Source organism: Dendrobates tinctorius, unplaced genomic scaffold (genome assembly GCF_039654945.1).
Source record: "Dendrobates tinctorius isolate UK_male_01 unplaced genomic scaffold, ASM3965494v1 ptg000165l, whole genome shotgun sequence".
Classification (NCBI taxonomy): Eukaryota; Metazoa; Chordata; class Amphibia; order Anura; family Dendrobatidae; genus Dendrobates; species Dendrobates tinctorius.
In genome coordinates, this window is record NW_027361832.1 from 8571904 (window position 1) to 8587408 (window position 15505).

The following is a 15505-nucleotide window of genomic DNA, read 5'->3' on the forward strand; positions in this document are numbered from 1 at the left end:
AGTAAATAATCCTCAATATACCAAGGGTATTAGGGAAAACATGCCACAATATCACATGTAAGTGAATAAACAGTAACTGTACAGCACAACATCAAAATACTTACCGTATATACTCGTGCATAAGCCGAGATTTTCAGCCCATTTTTGGGGCTGAAAGTCGTTCCCCCCCCCCCTCCCTTCTCAGCTTATACGCGGAGTCATATACCGGGGGGTGGGCGGGGAGGGGGAGCGGGGTGTCAGAGACCATACTCACCCCCTCCTGGAAAGTCTCTGCAGCCCCTGCTTTTCCCTCGGTCGTCTGCTTCCTGCGTTCAGCGGTCAAGTGGTACCGCTCATTAAACTCTTGAATATGTGCATATTTCTGAGTTTAATGAGCGGTACCACGTGAACGCTGAACGCAGGAAGCAGATGACCGATGGAGAAGCAGGGGATGCAGAGAAGACCATGCGCCAGGAGGGGGTGAGTATGACCGGGGCAGAGCAATATTCACATGTCCCTGTTCCATTGCTGTGCACCGCTGTGTCTCCAGGTCCTCCTGCTGTGACATTCAGGTCAGAGGGCGCAATGACGTGGTCAGTGTGCACCCTTTGATTAACGTCACTGCAGAGATACGGGAGACACAGCGGTGGACGGCGATGGAACAGAGGCCGTTAAATATCGCCGGTGCCGGGGGCTCAGGACACAGACACCTGGCGCCCAGCGACGGAGAGGTGAGTATGCCATTTTTTTTTTAAACTCCCGCAGCAGCGGCAGCAGCAAATAAGGGGTATTTATGGAGCATCTTATGGGGAAGCATTAACCCTTGTGCAGCAGCATATTATGGGGGGGTATTTATGGAGCATCTTATGGAGCAGCATTAACCCTTGTACAGCAGCATATGTGGGTATTTATGAAGCATCTTACGGGGCAGCATTAACCCTTGTGCAACAGCATATTATGTGGGATATTTATGGAGCATCTTCTTGGGCCAGCATTAACCCTTGTGCATCAGCATATGGGGGCTATTTATGGAGCATCTTCTCCGACCACCATTAACCCTAGGCTTATACGCGAGTCAATAAGTTTTCCCAGTTTTTTTGTGGCAAAACTAGGGGGGGTTGGCTTATACACGAGTATATACAGTATACATGTCCAGTACATGTAACAATGTATCACATAATGTAGGTAAACAGTATTGTTGTGCAGCACATTATAGAATATCTGTAAATGTCCAGTGCATATAAAAGAACAACTTAAGTCTCTTTAGTGGTAGCAGCATAAAGTATCCCCACATGCCCAGTCCAAAAGTCATGGTAAGGGTGCCAATTAAGATAGACCAAAAATGTAAGAGGGTATAAAATTAAAACTTCGAACCCATCCCACCCGACGCGCATTTTGCTTCGTTTATGTCCCTCGACGAAGCATTTCCAATAATGAGGTTTATTTACTTTCACTTTGAATCAGCAAATAGAAACATATGGATATGTACCATGCTATACTATCTTGTGATGACCACGAGTATTCCCAGGTATACCCACCCAGAAAGAGTTTTAAACCGGTGATATCTTGTTTTACCAAGTAGTTTTTTCTAAAATTTGTTTAATAAAAATTTAATATTTCTTGATACTTGGTGGCATAAAGCTTCTTGTTTTTGGTGTTGTGGTTTTGTTTTATGGCTGCATTACATATAGGATAACTATTTGGTGTTTCTACTAAAGGCACTTTACAGTCAAAGCTTCACATTTATCTAGTGACGTGCTACAGCCCTTTCATTTTGGTCACTTGAAAAAAAAAGAAAAAAAGGCCAGTATTATGTTATTTTTTTCATATCTCATGAGATCCATTATTACTTTTATGGTAGTACTATGGGGTAGGTTTTATTATTCAGTATTCAGTCAAGTAGTATTTCGGCTGGTGGTAATTATACACATATATACAAGTATTAGTATTTAGCGGTTACAGATAACCTGTGGCTTTCCAGCTGTCCGGAAACTGAAGACTTGCAGGATAAGCTTGTAGTTCCTAAACAGCTGGACAGTTGAAAACGTACATCTAATACAAGGAAAGTTACAGAAAATTTCCGAACACTTGTATAATCCACACCCATTTATAATGATTTTCTCTATCATATTGAATATGTTCCTACAAAAGTCAGCTTTACAACTTCCTTGGTTAAGTCCCAATGCAATGTGTAATCATGTATGAATGAAGTGTGTAAATCTAAAACTGCATCTCTAGAGAAAACTTCAGAGGAAAATTACATATAACAGGCCATCATTATAACATTGAAAGAAAATCTTTTTTGCTGTTGCCCATCGTTTCTGTTAAGACATTGTCCCTATAAATATTCATAATATTTTAATATTTCCACAAAAATGTGCTAGCTATATCATAGTATCCTATCATGTAATTAAAGGGGTTGTCCGGTCAAAACCGATAAGTCTGAAGTCACTGTGTGACTGCAAATTTATGAATCCCCCCCCGGCGCACGGATTGTGCACTGATGAGATTCGCCAGTTTCACACCAGAGCATAAAGGGTATATACCGTGTTTCCCCGAAAGCAAGACCCTGTCTTACGTTAATTTTACCCCAAAAAGTCCCACCCTGTCTTACTTTCGGGGGAGGTCTTACATTAGCCGAAAAAAAAATGACAATTTCTTTTTAACCAATAAATTAACATTTATTAACATGCTGTTATACCCCATAACAGTGCCGTATCCCACTGCACACAGCCCCACACCCCATAACAGTGCCGTATCCCACTGCACACAGCCCCACATCCCATAACAGTGCCGTATCCCACTGCACACAGCCCCACACCCCATAACAGTGCCGTATCCCACTGCACACAGCCCCACACCCCATAACAGTGCCGTATCCCACTGCACACAGCCCCACACCCCATAACAGTGCCGTATCCCACTGCACACAGCCCCACACCCCATAACAGTGCCGTATCCCACTGCACACAGCCCCACACCCCATAACAGTGCCGTATCCCACTGCACACAGCCCCACACCCCATAACAGTGCACGTTTCCCTACTTGGTTTTTAAATGCTGGACGTTTTCCTCTGCGGTGCGGCTGTGGGTGCGGAAGGCCTGTGCTGCAGGGAACGCTGTGCCAATCAGCAGGGAAACAGCGGTGACGTGGGGCTGGGGCGGCCAATTACAGCCCGAGCTGCTGGACCAATCAGTGCTCGAGCCGGGGGCCGGCGGTGACGTGGGGAACAGGGGCGGCCAATGAGCTGTTGAGCTGGGCGGATTGCGGGGTTAACACGGCGAGTTAACCCCATGAGCGCTGGACCAGCCCAGCTGCACCTGAGGACACCTCTGGAGCCTGGGGACCCAATGGGGGACAGCGGCGGCCCAAAGGTAAGGGCCTTACATTTCACAGCGGCCCCCAACCCTGCCTTACATTCGGGGGAGGCCTTACATTGAAGGACCCCCCCGTAACCCCCACCCTGTCTTACTTTCGGGGGGGGTCCTACTTTCGGGGAAACACGGTAGGTGTTATACATACCCCCGGCCAGTGGACGCAGCCTCACACTCTTGTAGGACACGCTCACTGGCCGTCTGCATCACTAATGGGCAGGGGGAATGTATGACTCATACATACCCTCTGGTTCAGGGTCTGAAAACGCTGAATCCCTGTAGAGCACGATGCATGCGCTGGGGATATTCATAAGTCTGCAGTCACTTGCTTTTGACCAGACAACCACTTTAAAGAACTACAGGGAGAAATGCAAAATTACATCTGGGCAAGAAAAAACAAAAATTACTTTTACAGAATGGAAGGAATAGAACTAAGGAACAGTACGTGCAAAAAAGACTTGGGTACACTAATAGATCACAGACTGCACATGAGTCAACAGCAGCAAAAAAGGCAAACACAGTTTTAGGATGTATTAAGAGAAGCATAGAATCTAGATCATGTGTAGTAATTATCTCTCTCTACTCCTCCTGGGTCAGGCCACATCTGGAATACTGTCTTCAGTTCTGGGCACAACATTTAAAAAAAAAAAGACATTGAAAAATTGGAGCAAGATCAAAGGAGAGCTACTAGGATGATGAGCGGACTTCAAATTATGTCCTAGGAGGATTGGTTAAAGAATTAGTTTGCTACAAGAAGACTAAGAGGAGACTTAATAGCTGTCTACAAATATATGAAGGTAAGTCACACTGTAGAGGGATCATCCTTATTCTCATTTGCACATGGAAACACGGGAACCAATGGAATGAAATTGAAAGGGAGAAGATACAAATTAGATATTAGAAAAAATCCTTTTTGACAGTGTCATCAATAAGGCTGGTTTCACATTAGCGCTTTTTAAGCGCACGCAAGGCCGGGGGTAGCTCCGCCCCCGAGCCGGCTCTCTGCCCGGCGTGCCCGCCCCTTGCTTGTAGCGCCGCCTCCTAGCACACAGCGGCGCCTGCGATCGGCGCACCCTATCTTTAGAATAGGGTGCGCAGATCGTGCGCAGGCCGTGCGCTAGTTGCGCTTTGACCTGCGCTGCGCACTTTTGACGGTGCGCCGTGCGCGCCAAAATCCGAAAGTTTGATTTTGGCGCGCACGGCGCACCGTCAAAAGTGCGCAGCGCAGGTCAAAGCGCAACTAGCGCACGGCCTGCGCACGATCTGCGCACCCTATGCTAAAGATAGGGTGCGCCGATCGCAGGCGCCGCTGTGCGCTAGGAGGCGGCGCTACAAGCAAGGGGCGGGCACGCCGGGCAGAGAGCCGGCTCGGGGGCGGAGCTACCCCCGGCCGTGCATGCGCTTAAAAAGCGCTAATGTGAAACCAGCCTAAGTGGAATAGGCTGACACGAGAAGAGGTGAGTTCTCATTCAATCGAAGTCTTCGAACAGAGGCTGGACAGACATCTGTCTGAGATGGTTTAGTGAATCCTGCGCTACAACCCCCGGGTTGGACACGATGACGCCTGAGGTCCCTTCCTACTGTAACATACTATGATTCAATGTGTACTACAGAGCACCTCCTTTTCTCTTGGGGCGGTTCTCCAGTACCCAGAAACAGGCACTACACAATTAAGTTGCGCATTACAATTCTGTTTACATCAGTTAGCCACTGGAAAAGACTACTCTACAGGAAAGCCCTTTTATCTCAGTCATCAACCTATAACCAAATACACCAAGCTTCATAATGTCCCTAAATATCATACGTTGACCAATAAATCCTCCAAATCATAACTACAATTATAGCAATGTGGCAATAGTTGTACAGTTGTTTGAATTATAACTTAAAGCGATTATATAGGACTGTGATATTGATAAGACTACCTCCAGTATGTAAAAACACATGTGACATGCACAAGTGTGAACAAGTCGGTAAAACAACGTTCACACCACCCACTAACTGAGACACAACAAGAAAACAGATTTGCAAAAATACTCTGCAGTAAAATATATAACAGTAATCAGCAAGTGTTGGTTAACAAATACAGGGTATTTAGTCGATACGTTTTTTGCAAAAAAAAATGTATACCAAGCTGCTTCACCGCGTCAAGGTAACCCGTATTGAAGCAGTCCCTGTCTAATGTATTTAAAACCTGAACATCTGAACAGTGTCTAAAATGAACAGGATTCGGACAGGCGCTTCTTAGTATGGGCTTGTGGTGGAAGACAGCTCTTTTGTGCATGCCACACAAGAGAGGGGATTAATTACTTCAAGTAATCTAGACTATGCTTCTCCTATTACATCCTAGAAAGGTGTTTGCCTTTTTTTCCTGCTGCATCACACTTTTGACTCATGTGCAATCTGTGATCTACTACTATACCCAAGTCTTTTTCACACGTACTGTTGCTTAGTTCTATTCCTCCCATTCTATAGATGTAATTTTCGTTTTTCTTGCCCGTATGCCGAATCTTGCATTTCTCCGTTAAATACCACTCTATTGGTTGCTGCCCATTGTTAAAGCTTATGTAGAATCCTTTCTCTAACTTCTCTACTAGCTTTGCATCGTTTTCAAAATTGATTAGTTTTGCCTTCAGTACCCTTATCGAGATTATTTATAAAAATGATTTACAAGACCGGGGCCAGGACAGAGCCTTGTGGTACCCCACTTGAAACATTTTCCCAATTGGATGTGCAACCATTTATTATCACTCTTTGAATACAGTCGATGAGCCAGTTATGAATTAGTCTTACCATAGCCTTGTCAATTCCATACTTGGTAATTTTTTTCAATAAGGATAGTATGAGATACTTTATCAAATATTTTGCTCAAGTTGAGATATACTATATCTACCGCATTTCCCTAATCCACCCAGTCAGTGAATCCATCATAGAAGGAAATTAGATTAGTCTGACATGACTTGTTTGCTACAAATCCATGCTGGCTCCGGTTAATTACTGTATTCTTATCCAAGTACTTACATACATGCGGTTTAATAATTTTTTCAAAGCGCTTTCCTGGTATAGAATTAAGGCTCACTGGCCTGTAATTTCCTGGCTCCATCTCCTTTCCTTTTTTGAAAATAGGGACATTTGTCCTTCTCCAATCTTCCAGGACTTCTTCTGTTATCCAATATTTTTTTTTTAAAGATTCTGACTAGTGGTTTTGCAATTTTCTCGGCTACCTCTTTCAGTACCCAAGGATGTAATTCATCTGGACCAGTTAGATTTAAATTCATTTAAATTAGCTAAGTGTTCCAGCACCATTTCGCTGTTTATTAGTAGTGTGGTTTCTTTTATTCCTTCAATGGCACCTCCGGCTCCAAAGCCACAGATTCTCCTTTAAACCCTGACATCATGGTCATCTTTAACTACGAAAGATGAACAATATAGTATATAACCAGCCGCCACAGGACCTGGAACCAGTTGAACAAAGGACAAGAGAAAAGAGGGGTGTGTGCTGATTATCAAAACCACACGACTTTATATTGATAACCAAGGAAACGCCATTAATTTTGGTCCAACTTGCTTACGGCATGCATGAAATCAACAAGAAGAAAACTATTTCACATAAAAACTTCACTGGTCACTCTGAAAAAAATTAAAACAGAATACATTTTAGTCCATTCAAATAATCGCATTTCCTTGCAGTGGTAAATCATAAAGTAGGTCCAACTGGACAATCAGTGACAGACTGCTCGAATACGAATCTTAGTATCTGACATGATGTGATGCACAAGTAGCAGAGAGTTTATTGTACAAAAAAAAAATCTTTTTTAGATATGGCCTACTGCAGAATATCATTGCAGTATTCTCTACAGTTGGACACAGGGCCAAACACATTTAATTTCAATACTAAGGATTTGTTTACACAGGAACTATGCAACAGGTTTCCCATCAGGAATTTCCAGATGGAAAAATCCCATGTGTTTTACAGTAGCAGTGTAGTGGATGGGATATTTCTAAATGTCAGCTAAACTCAGTGGAAAAAAAAGCAGCAGCGTATATTGACAGCCATAGCACATCTTATTAGGAATCGGCAGAAACCGGGCAGAATCAGGTGCACATCTTAAAGCCCCTTTACATTTAACGATGCACCAGCCATCCCGACCACAATACGACCCAATCAGGATCGCTGGTGCATCACTAAATGGTCGCTAGTGAGCTGCCACACAGGCAGATCTCACAGCAATACAGCGGTCGTTACTTACCTTTCAGACGCGGCGATCCTGACGTCCTTCCGTCCGCGTCCACGCGTCGCTCGTCGGTGCCAGCAGGAAGCCCAGCAGGAAGCGCCTGACGAGAAATGGACGTGGATTATCTTGCGAGATCAGCGACAGACAGCTGGGGAGCCGGTCGGAGGCAAGTATCACACATAGCGATATCGCTAGCAATATCGCTGCTGCGTCACCAAATCGGTGATGCTTTAGCGATATCGCTATGTGTAAAACCCCCTTAAGGCTAAGTTCACACGTAGCGGAACTCTAGCGGTAAGTTCCGGAATACCATTCCGCGGGAAAAATCGCATTTTAAATTCCCGCGATTTTCCCGCGGAAAAACTAGCATTTTGCAAGCGTAATTAGCTTGCAAAATGCTAGCGTTTTCCAAGCGATCTGTAGTGTTGACAAGTGTGATCAACTTTTTACTACTGAGGCCGCCTATGCAGCATCAGTAGTAAAACATAAAATGTAAAAAAATAATAATAAAAAAAAAAAATGGTGTTATTCTTACCTTCCGGCGTCCCGCGGAGCCTTCCCGCCTCTCTCCACGCTCCCGTTCCCAGTAATCCTTTGCGAAAATGCCCGCGATTACGTCCGTTCTCGCGGGATCGCGATGTCTCGCGGTGATTCGCCATGACGTTGTGCGAATGACCGCAAAGGATTACTGGGAACGGGAGCGTGGAGAGAGGCAGGAAGGCTGCGCGGGACGTCGGAAGGTAAGAATAACACCATTTTTTATTTTAAATTCTATTTTTTACAGGGATATGGTACCCAAAGCCCGGAGGACAGTCTCCTCTCCTCCGGACCGTGGGTACCATCCGCAATTGTTCTACTTACTTTTCGCATGGTGTGCACAGCCACATGTGGGAAGTAAACGGAATAATGCATTCCTATGGGTGCGGGATCGCCGCGATTACGCAAAATTAATGAGCATGCTGCGTTTTTTACCGCAAAGTGATTCCGCCGCAGTAAAAACCGCAGCATTAGCACAGCATTGCAGAATCCCATGGGAATGCATGGGATGCTTATCTTTCGCGGCAAAATCACGCGGTTAAAACCGCCGCAGAAACGCGAAAAAAACGCCATGTGTGAACTCAGCCTGAGTGCGCCTACTGCCACTGCAAATTTGCTGCTGACTTTCTGCACATGTACATAAATATTAAAAGAAAAAAAACAGCTACAATATCTTAAACGGGTTGTCTAGCAGGTAATATTTTACCTATAAATCAAAATAAGTATCTAAAAATTAAAAAAAAAAAAAAAAAAAAAAAAAACACACACAAAGAGACTGATTCCCTACCTCTTTTCCAATGCTTCTTGACATACCAGTAAAGCTCGAAGGTGCTGCTCAGTCAACCACTCGGTCTGGCGTGCAACTCATCTGGTCGGACAGTTCTAACTGCTAGCATTTGCGATTTAATGAAGTCACTTTTTTTTTTCTCAAGATAGTCATTGACATTTATATTTTTTAACAAAAGTCTTTAAAATAGCACATGGGGCTCAAGAAATTATCATAAAATAAAAAATGCTCTTTAAAGTAAACCTGTCAAAAGGATTTTGCTAATTAAACTACAGGTGTTATCAGGTTGCCGCTGTTATACTGATTAAAATTATACCTGGGGTGAAGAAATCAGTCTTGTGGTTCTTGTGCAATCAGTGTTGGAAGAATTCAGTTAATAAGATGCCCATGCTCCGGGACTGTAAGCAGAGTCTTATCTTGGTGCTCTAGGCCAGAGAAACCAAGAAGAGTTTTGCCTATAGGCTGCCCTGAAGCACAAACATGGTCCTCATCATAGAGAGAGAGAGGCAGACTGTTGGGTGCTTTTGGTGGCCTGTGAGCAGGTCTATCCTTGGTTTCTCTGGCTTAGAGCAGGAAGATAAGACTCTGCCTACAGTCCCTCCCCAGAGTACAGGCTTATCATTAACTAAAAACTTCTAACACTGATTACACAAGAAACACAAGACTGATTTCTTCACCCCAAATATCAAATTAATCAATATAACTGTGCCAACAGAACAATGACTGCAGTTCACTTAGCGAAGGTTTGCTTTAACTTTATCTTTAAAGTGAACCTGACAAATGCTGCCCAATCCTTGAGTAGCATGTATCAGGCACTGGCTATATGAACCAAACCAGGTATGCTTGACTCTGAAATACTGCAGGCTATAGTTGGACAGGCGGTTCCCCGGAGGCTTCTCCCCTGGATTGACAGGCTGCTGCCTATGCACGCACATAAATATAAATGTGTCAATCTACGTTACCGAGCGGTGAGAAGCCGCCGAAGAACCGCCTGTCCAACACCACCACCGCAGCATTTCAGAGTTAATCACAGTTCATACTGCCAGTGCCTAATGCATGCTGCCCAAGGACTGGGCAACATGTATCAAGTGTCAGGTTCTCTTTATCCAGTTTTTGCTATATTTCACGCCAAAAGTTGCAAAAATTTTAATATGTTTCATGTTTGTCAATACTCAAAATTTAAAACTTTAAACAGAAACCTTACTCCAGGCAGGGACTGCAGTGAGAGGCACAAAAAAAAAAAAAAAAAAGAGTAACAATAGGCAAAAGTGGCATTTCATGTATCTGCCTATAACATATGGATAAGCAAAGTTGAAGAGGAAAAATAAAAAAACTTTAAAAAAGTCCACTTAAAATGTGGCGCAAAATTTACAGAGAATAAAGTGCAATTACTAAAGCCAATAATAAACTTTTGACTCCAGAAAACTAACAAAATGATATCTAAAACCAAGGCATCAATAATATGAATGTAAAAAAAAATTGACATTGAAATAAGATGTACGTGTGTTTCTCATATTACTATCCTGAAAATGTAGCGCACACAGTAACTGTGACTGGGTGGCTTTTAGTTGCTCAACAGTTAGTTAAAAAAAAAGTTTTGTGAAATTCGACAGTCTACAATAATCTACAATTTTGGACACTACTAATACTTCCTTTCAAAGCACTCGGGGTAGAAATCATGAGTCTGAGATTGTGCATTAAATTGCTGTAACTTTTAATGGTCCCATTAATCTTGTGCGGACAGATCGTTGGGTTTCATGCAGAACCCCTACAACAGGAAATTCTTAAAGCTGCAGAAAAAGCTGGCACAAAATGGATTACAAAACTGTGAAAATGGGAATACTCGGCAGACATTATTCAGGTCTAGTTGAAGACAGACAGTTACATCAAAGCGTGAGTCTGGGGACGGCTTGAAATCAGCTACAGATTTCCAAAGTCAGAACAAGGAGTAATTCCCCGTCACCTGTTCCCTTGTCAGACAGACTTTACATGCGCTCATTCTGCACAGTCTATTATTTACCCTCTCGGTACAGTTTCAAGGTAAATCTGTGACAACACGCAGGATACATTTCATTTGGACCGAGAACAATGGTTTACTGGATTACTCTGTGCATTTACTTACAAATATGATTCTTACTAGAAAAGAACAATGTATTTTAGCAATAGTCAGGTTAACGGATATGTTTTATTTTTTTTTTGCAATTACATAATATCCTCAACAACAGAGACTTCAAGAGAAATTTAGGAGGTCGGATACATTTCAGCCGAGACAGACATCATTTTGTCATGTACACACAGAGGATTTTGCCAACGGACTGTAGTTTTTAAGAAGAATATGCATTATTATGGGCAATCGCTTGCTTTAAAGAGAATTTTGCAGCAATCTTTTCCGAGTAGACGCAAACCATTAGCAGATCATGGACTGATCAGGCAGGAAAGAAACGAGCACTGTCCTCATCTAGAAATGTGCTCAGATCACAAGCTGCTCCTCCATTTCTACATTGCAGTAAGGTGAAGAAAAAGTATTCAACAGAAGAAGACGTTCTTGTGCTCTCCAGCAAAGCACCGAGAGTTCTCTGCAGCGCTCACTGGGCGAATAAATGTATATACACACTTTAATTCCATTTATATTTAAATGTGCATGAAGCAGAAATACTATATTAGCTTTTCTCCTAATGAAGGTTTAATATTTTAACACCCTTACATCTTGTGCTGGGCTTCCATGCATATTACAAAGAGCCCAGCTGTTGATTGAAATCCCAAAGTAAAAGTATCAGCACTGTGACCACATGAAGAACACATTATATTACAAACATATTGAAAAATCCTTACTTTTTCATAATTTCCCTGTGCCCATGTGATCTGTGTAATTTAGGCTTTTTTTTCCTGCAAATGTGGGTGGGTTTTGTGTTCATCCCCAGAACAGTCCTCCATGAGCAGTGTGACCTCCTCTAGTGATTACTACATTGCCCAGGAGGTCACCGCGCATGTGGAAAACTAATACTGTGGAGCTGGGCAAGAAACTCACTGAACTGTGGTCCCATGACCACCTAATAAAAGAGCCTCTCTGTCGGAAGTAACCATCAAGAACAGGTTTCAAAAACCCAATTTTAACATTAGGGCTACCAGTTAATAAATACATAAATATGACTGAATGCAATTTCTACTTAACCATGATCTACTTTAAAGGGAAATCTCTCAGTAAGATCAACCCTCCTAAGCCATCTATATTGACATCTAGGTGACAGTAAGTTGAATAAAATGATACCTTGATATCTGCTATCCGATGTTTGATTGCAGCGTAATCAACATTTTTTTTTAAATATTAATAATTAGCTGTTAAGATCTATGGGCCAGACAGAAATCTCTCTGAGAATCTGCTTCCAGAGATTATTTTAAAGGGAGCGTTACCAGTGTGAGACATGAAGATCAGGAGAGCAGACTGTCTGCTTTTACATGTCTCACCCTGGTAATGCTCTGATTCATTTAAAATAAGCTCTGGAGGCAGATTATCATGGAGAACTATGTCCTGCCCATAGATCTAATTTACATATTAGGAAAAATGTGGGATTATTCTGGAATAAACCATAGGATTTGAAATGTCAAGGTATCATTTTATTCAACTTTCTATGACTCAAATCCCTGTATAGACAGCCTACGAGGCCTTTACCAAGGGGGCATTGCTCAAAGAATAATTATGCGGTTTCAGTTTGTCTGTTTTTTCTCTTTACAGGTATATTTTTGAGTAAAATGTAAATTGCTCTTTTATTCTATAAACTACTCACATGTCTTCAAATTTCCAAGCAATAAATTTTGCATTTATTTTCAGAAAATGAAATAGTCAAAATAACAAAAAAATGCAGTGCTTGCAGACCTCAAATAATGCTAAGAAATCAAGTCCATAATCATTTAGAAACAATACTAATGTTTTAACTCAGGAAGAGTCAATATTTTGTGGAATAACCATGATTTTTAATCACAGCTTTCATGCGTCTTGGCATGCTTTCCACCAGTCTTTCACACTGCTTTTGGGCGACCTTATGCCACTCCTGGTACAAAAATTTAAGCAGTTCTTTGTTTGATGGCTTTTGACTATCCATCTTCCTCCTGATTACATTCCAGAGGCTTTCAATAGGGTTCAGGTCTGGAGATTGGCCATGACAGACAGGGCTGTGGAGTCGGAGTTGTGGAGTCAGAGTCGGAGCTCATTTTGGTGGAGTCGGAGTCAGTATAAAATGGTCCGACTCCGACAATATATAATAAATTGGGTACAGTAGTTCAATGCAGAATGTGCTGAATATTTTTTCATAGGAATTTGGGAAAGTTATGAAATGTCCTATAAATGGCTGTTCTATTCCTGATCTAAGGCTACATTCACACACAGCGTTTTTGCTGCGTTTTTTGAGGATACGTTTTTCAGCTGCAAAAGCAGATCAGCTTTTTAAAAAACCGCATCACCTGAAAGGTTTTTGAGCTCATAGATGATGTTTTCAATAGCAAAAGCAGATTAGACATCTGCTCTATCCATATCTTATCTGTACCAAAAAGAATGAAAGCCGGGTAGCACACAGACTAACTTTTTTTTTTTTTAGCACCAGTCAGGTACACCTCATAGCTGCCCAAAAGAACGCCCAGGACAGGCATTGCTCATCTTCAGTAACACATCAACATCAATTGATAGTTGGAATAAATAGACTGCATTCACCACATCTTAAGGTGCAGGCTTTATTTTCAAGTGTAGGGGTGTGCAGTATGACATTCTGCGGAACAGTATGAGGTTCTGCCCCCCCCTAGTTTTGATCCTGGCTAAAACCGTTTCTTATAGATATGGCAAACCCTCAGGTAACCCTAAATGAAGGTCAATGAACACAGGTGGCTGAATTGAAGGAATTGCTTAATCACCTATTTACTGTGACTAAAAAATTACAAGCTGAGGATTTAACTCCTGGCATTTTCATAAGGGAGTGGAAGAACTTGCTATTTTGCCTGTCCCAAAGAGGAGATTTAATCGCAGATGGCATTTCTGCTTCAATGAACCAGAGAGAGACACAGCTAATGGAAAATAAAATTTTTCTGGCAGCTATTTATGTGGACCCAAGTCATCGTATATTGCTTGATGATCAACAGCTTACTAAAGGAAAAGAAGCTCTGACTGAGGTAGCAGTTAGGATGAGTGGCCTACAGGAGGACTGCCAGGCGCAAGAGGACTTGGGTCCTGACAGTGCTACTGCTGCCATATCTTCATCCTCATCAGATGAGGAGTTTGATTTTGACAAGTATTTGGATGATATGGAGCAGGCAAAGAGTTGCTGCAAGGAAAAAGATTTCACTGTCTCCTATAGCAAGCAGATTGACCATATTTCAGCAAAATGTTTCACTTGCTCTTAAAGAAAAATAAAAATTCAACCGTTCATCAAAACTGACTGTGCATGAGGCAATTCCTTTATACCCGGAAATTGTTAGAGATGTTGCCCATGTGGTTATGGCTTTGCCTCCAACCCAAGTTAGTGCAGAGAGGTTGTTCTCTGGCCTTAAAATTATTAGGTCAGATGTAAGGTAATCTATGAAGGAGGATCTGATGGAGGCAATTCTATTTCTTAGAACGAATTCATACACTGCACAAATGTTATTTAGTATGTTTTTGTTGAAAACTGTTTTTGCCACTTACATAGTTTATTACATAGTGATACTGTATATATATATATATATGTAATCGATATTACATGGTATTACATATTTACAATTTATTACAGTTTTTTGTGTTCTAAAGTTGTATTCCAATAAATATATACTATGTTCTATCTAAATGTCTTGATTATTGTATCATAAAAATGATCTGATGTTCACATTGTACTACAATAAATTTTTCACTTAAATATAAGCAATATATGTTGGAGTCGGAGTCGTGGAGTCGGTGGAAGGGAAATTGAGGAGCTGGAGGTTTGGCTTACCGACTCCACAGCCCTGATTGACAGGGATTTGATGTGGTGGTCCTTCATCCACACATTGATTGACCTAGCTGTGTGGCATGGCGCATTGTCCTACTGAAAAAAAACAATCCTCAGAGTTGGGGAAGATTGCCTGAGCAGAAGGAATCAACTGTGTTTCCAGGAAAACTTGTGTGCGGCTTGATTCATACGTCCTTCACAAAGATTAACCAGCCCAATTCCAGCCTTGCTGAAGCGTCCCCAGACCATCACCGATCCTCCACCAAATTTCACAGTGGGTGCAAGACACTGTGGCTTGTACGCCTCTCCAGGTCTCTGCCTAACCATTAGACGACCAGGTGTTGGGCAAAGCTGAAAATTAGACTCATAAAAGAAGATTACATTACTACAGTCATCTATGGTCCAATCTTTCTTGTCTTTGGCAAACTTGAGCCTGGCTCTCCTTTGTTTCTCATTGATGAAAGGTTTTTTCTAACTTTACATGACTTGAGCCCTGAATCTAGGAGCCTATTACAAACTGTTCTTGCCGTGCACTTCACCCCAGCTGCCATTTGCCATTCCTTTTGTAGGTCACTTGATGTCATCCCGGTCAGTGGAGAGTTGTTATCGCCCTCTGCCGGTCTGTAGCTTTGTTGTCCCCATTGTCT

The 15505-nt window shown here is 42.3% G+C and overlaps 1 protein-coding gene across 10 annotated transcripts in view; it reads right to left on the reverse strand.

Annotated features, from left to right (window-relative positions):
• Positions 1-15505, reverse strand: part of VPS13B (vacuolar protein sorting 13 homolog B) — a 1297298-nt gene that overhangs the window by 1021153 nt on the left and 260640 nt on the right. The window contains exon 17 of one of the 10 annotated variants that reach the window (XM_073550467.1): positions 6845-6981. The exons of the other annotated variants lie outside the window; for them this stretch is intronic. Within the exon in view, the coding sequence (XP_073406568.1) occupies position 6981 (1 nt within the window). The 3' untranslated portion in view covers positions 6845-6980. Of the gene's footprint in view, positions 1-6844; positions 6982-15505 lie in introns of those variants that run through there. 10 annotated transcript variants of the gene reach the window in all.